A 2,974-nucleotide genomic window follows, 5' to 3' on the forward strand; every position below is an offset into this window, starting at 1 on the left:
AAATGGTAGATGTATGTAAGTCATATACTTTGTGTCAAACATGGTAAGAGGCTTCAACACGCTTAATATTTTTACTGTTTTACAACAAATTTCTCTGTGCCACAGGTTGTGAAGCACCTTGAAATGAAAGCATGTCAACAATTTCAGTCTTCCTATTGTACATGATAATGCACTAATAGACCATGCTTCATTATAGTAGCAGGAGGTGCATCATACATAGATTGCTACCAGGTAGTAATGTTATTTATGAATCTCAGTAGGTGGCATATAAATTCTTATTTTTGAGAACTTTTTTTTTTTGGTTAGGTGAGTAGTAATTCTTTTCTTTTGCTTCTATGAAAAATAAGCCAAATAAAATTTTCTTTAATGTAAAATAGTGCAGTTTATATCTTTTATTATCTTAAACACAAAAGTATCCAGAAAGTCATGGTTATGCACAAATAATAACATAATAATTACTTTAATTGTTCTACAATTATTGAAAATGTATTTTGAACTAGTGGTATTAATTTTGAATCTATATTAAAACTATAAGCTCTGATCATATAGAATAAATTGAGGCACTATTATCGATCTTTCTTTAGCAATTTGTATGTGAGGTAAAATGGAATTTTATAATTGACACAAGGTCTGCTGAATAATTTAGTAACTTCTTTTCATTATCTCAATCATATGGTTACAGAAGATCTAAGACTTTACCCCAAACTTTAAATTCCATTGTCTCAGACGTCTCATTGCTGTTTTCATCTCTGTGTTCCTCAATGTGTATATAATAGGATTCAAAAGAGGAGTGACCACAGAATAAAACACAGCAAGGAATTTATCTAATGACTTGATGGGAAAGGGCCAAGCATAAATGAAGATGCAAGGTCCAAAGAACAAAAGAACTACTGTGATATGAGCAGACAGTGTGGACAGAGCCTTAGATGACCTATCAGAGGGGCGGCGCTGGATGGTCATCAGAATGATACTATAGGAGATGATTAGGAGAACAAAAGAACACAAAGTGAGTATACCACTGTTGGCAATGACCATGATGTCCAACCTATATATGTCTGCACAGGCAAGTTTCAGCACTCTTGGAAGGTCACAATAAAAACTGTCAACCTTATTGGGACCACAGAAAGGTAAGTTCACTGCAAAGGCCAATTGGCTCACTGAGTGTAGAAAGCCAATTCCCCATGCAGTAGCCACAATGCCAACACATGCATTACCACACATAATTGTCATGTAGCGAAGAGGCTTACAAATTGCTACATATCTGTCAAAGGCCATGGCGATGAGGGTCACCATCTCACTGCCCCCAAAGAAGTGAAGGAGGAATATCTGTGCAAAGCAGCCCTTGACAGAGATGACTTTGCGTTTGCAGAAAAAATCAGCAATCATCTTGGGGGCTGTGACAGAGGAGAGACACAGATCAATGAATGAAAGGTTTGCCAACAAGAAGTACATAGGGGAGTGGAGGTGGGAATCAGATACCACAGTTATGACAATAAGAACGTTTCCAAACACAATTCCTACATAGAAAACAAAGAAGAATGCAAACAGAAAGATCTGAAGTTCCCAAGAATCGGACAGTCCAATAAAAATAAATTCGGTCACCACAGATTGATTTGTTTCCCTTGTTGATTCATTCCAGAAGAGATTTTCTGCATTGGCCTTGGAGAAAAAACAAAGGTAAGGAAGTCAGGGTTGATACATGCAATTTCTAGCCTCTGCTCACTCATTAAGGACTTGCTATGATCTATTTCAGAAAAGATCCCAAGTTATGAATAAAAAGTCATAATTTATACGATATTACTTCCTTGTTCTTCTTCTTCTTCAGGTAGCCAAGCCTCCCAGATCTCCATGGTTATATACTCCATCCTTACACAATGTTGTTATCTGTCCTCCTTTCTAAGTCTGTACTATCATCCTAGATTTCATTTACCTGTGAATGTCAAAACATAAAATAAACCTATAATGTATAGAATAGTCCCTACATCATTTTATGTTAAAGCCCTTAGTAATAAACAAATTTACCGAAATTAAATACAAAGTGAAAATTTTAAAAAATGACAAAACAAGTGAAAGTAAACAATTTTAAAAAGTAGGTCACAAAGATCTATAACATAAAAAGACACAGATAGATATGATGAGTAATTCTTATAGGAGATATAGAGAACTATATTTTCTAAGTTTTTTGGGAAAATGTTGTTATTTGTTGTTTATTTGGTGATTTATTTATTCAAAACCCGTTGTGCTTAGAAGATATAATTATCTTTTTATTCCAGATCTCTTTATTTATACATGCCCAGTTAAGTTTCAAATTACTATGTACAAAGTCCTATAAAAACTTAATGATTCTATTTTTTTCCAAAATTGAGACATATCTAATAATAAAATACTTCATGAAATTTCTTTTGGTTTGTGTCTTCTTACCCTAGTAAAAATATAATCATCCCAACATTGACAATTCATAAGGAAGAATTTTTATTGTGAGATACATTATGGTGTGACTAGTTCATAAATGCTTTTCTTTAGAATCATCCTACGCAATTTAGAGTGTTTATTAATGTTGAACCATTTTGAGAATGTAGAAGAAAATGGAGAAGGAAAAACTCCAGATCATATCTGAATGAGAAGTAGGCCAAGAATGTAGGTGGTTCAAGGGTTTTCATCTGGTGAAAATCATCATCTGCCATAGCAGAAAATAAAGAATTTAATAAATCTAATTTTCAGAAAAAGGGAATTCTGTTATTCACTATGGGTCACATATTTAGAGCTATGTTGATAAAATTAACAATTTTTATTAACAATCTTTAACAATTAACAATTGTTAATTGTCATTAACAATCTTTCTATCAGCACAACCTCCTCAAATTTCATTTGGGACTCTAAAGACTCCAGAAGTTTTAGAAGAATGTAATGATTCTATTATTAAGTTTGCATTCAAATTTAAGGAATTCTCTTCCATTTTCATAAAAAAATTGTC

At 33.1% G+C, this 2,974-nt stretch overlaps 1 protein-coding gene across 1 annotated transcript; it reads right to left on the reverse strand.

The window, feature by feature from the left end:
- Positions 1 to 687: 687 nt before the first annotated feature.
- Positions 688 to 1,850, reverse strand: LOC129673062 (olfactory receptor 4F4-like). Its single transcript, XM_055602723.1, has 2 exons — positions 1,794 to 1,850; positions 688 to 1,659 (listed from the first exon to the last, which is right to left on the reverse strand). Exons 1-2 carry the CDS (start codon positions 1,848 to 1,850, stop codon positions 688 to 690), a joined length of 1,029 nt encoding a protein of 342 aa, XP_055458698.1.
- Between the last annotated feature and the right edge of the window lie 1,124 nt (positions 1,851 to 2,974).

Source organism: Psammomys obesus, unplaced genomic scaffold (assembly GCF_907164565.1).
Source record: "Psammomys obesus unplaced genomic scaffold, mPsaObe1.curated_primary_1811, whole genome shotgun sequence".
NCBI classification, from domain to species: Eukaryota; Metazoa; Chordata; class Mammalia; order Rodentia; family Muridae; genus Psammomys; species Psammomys obesus.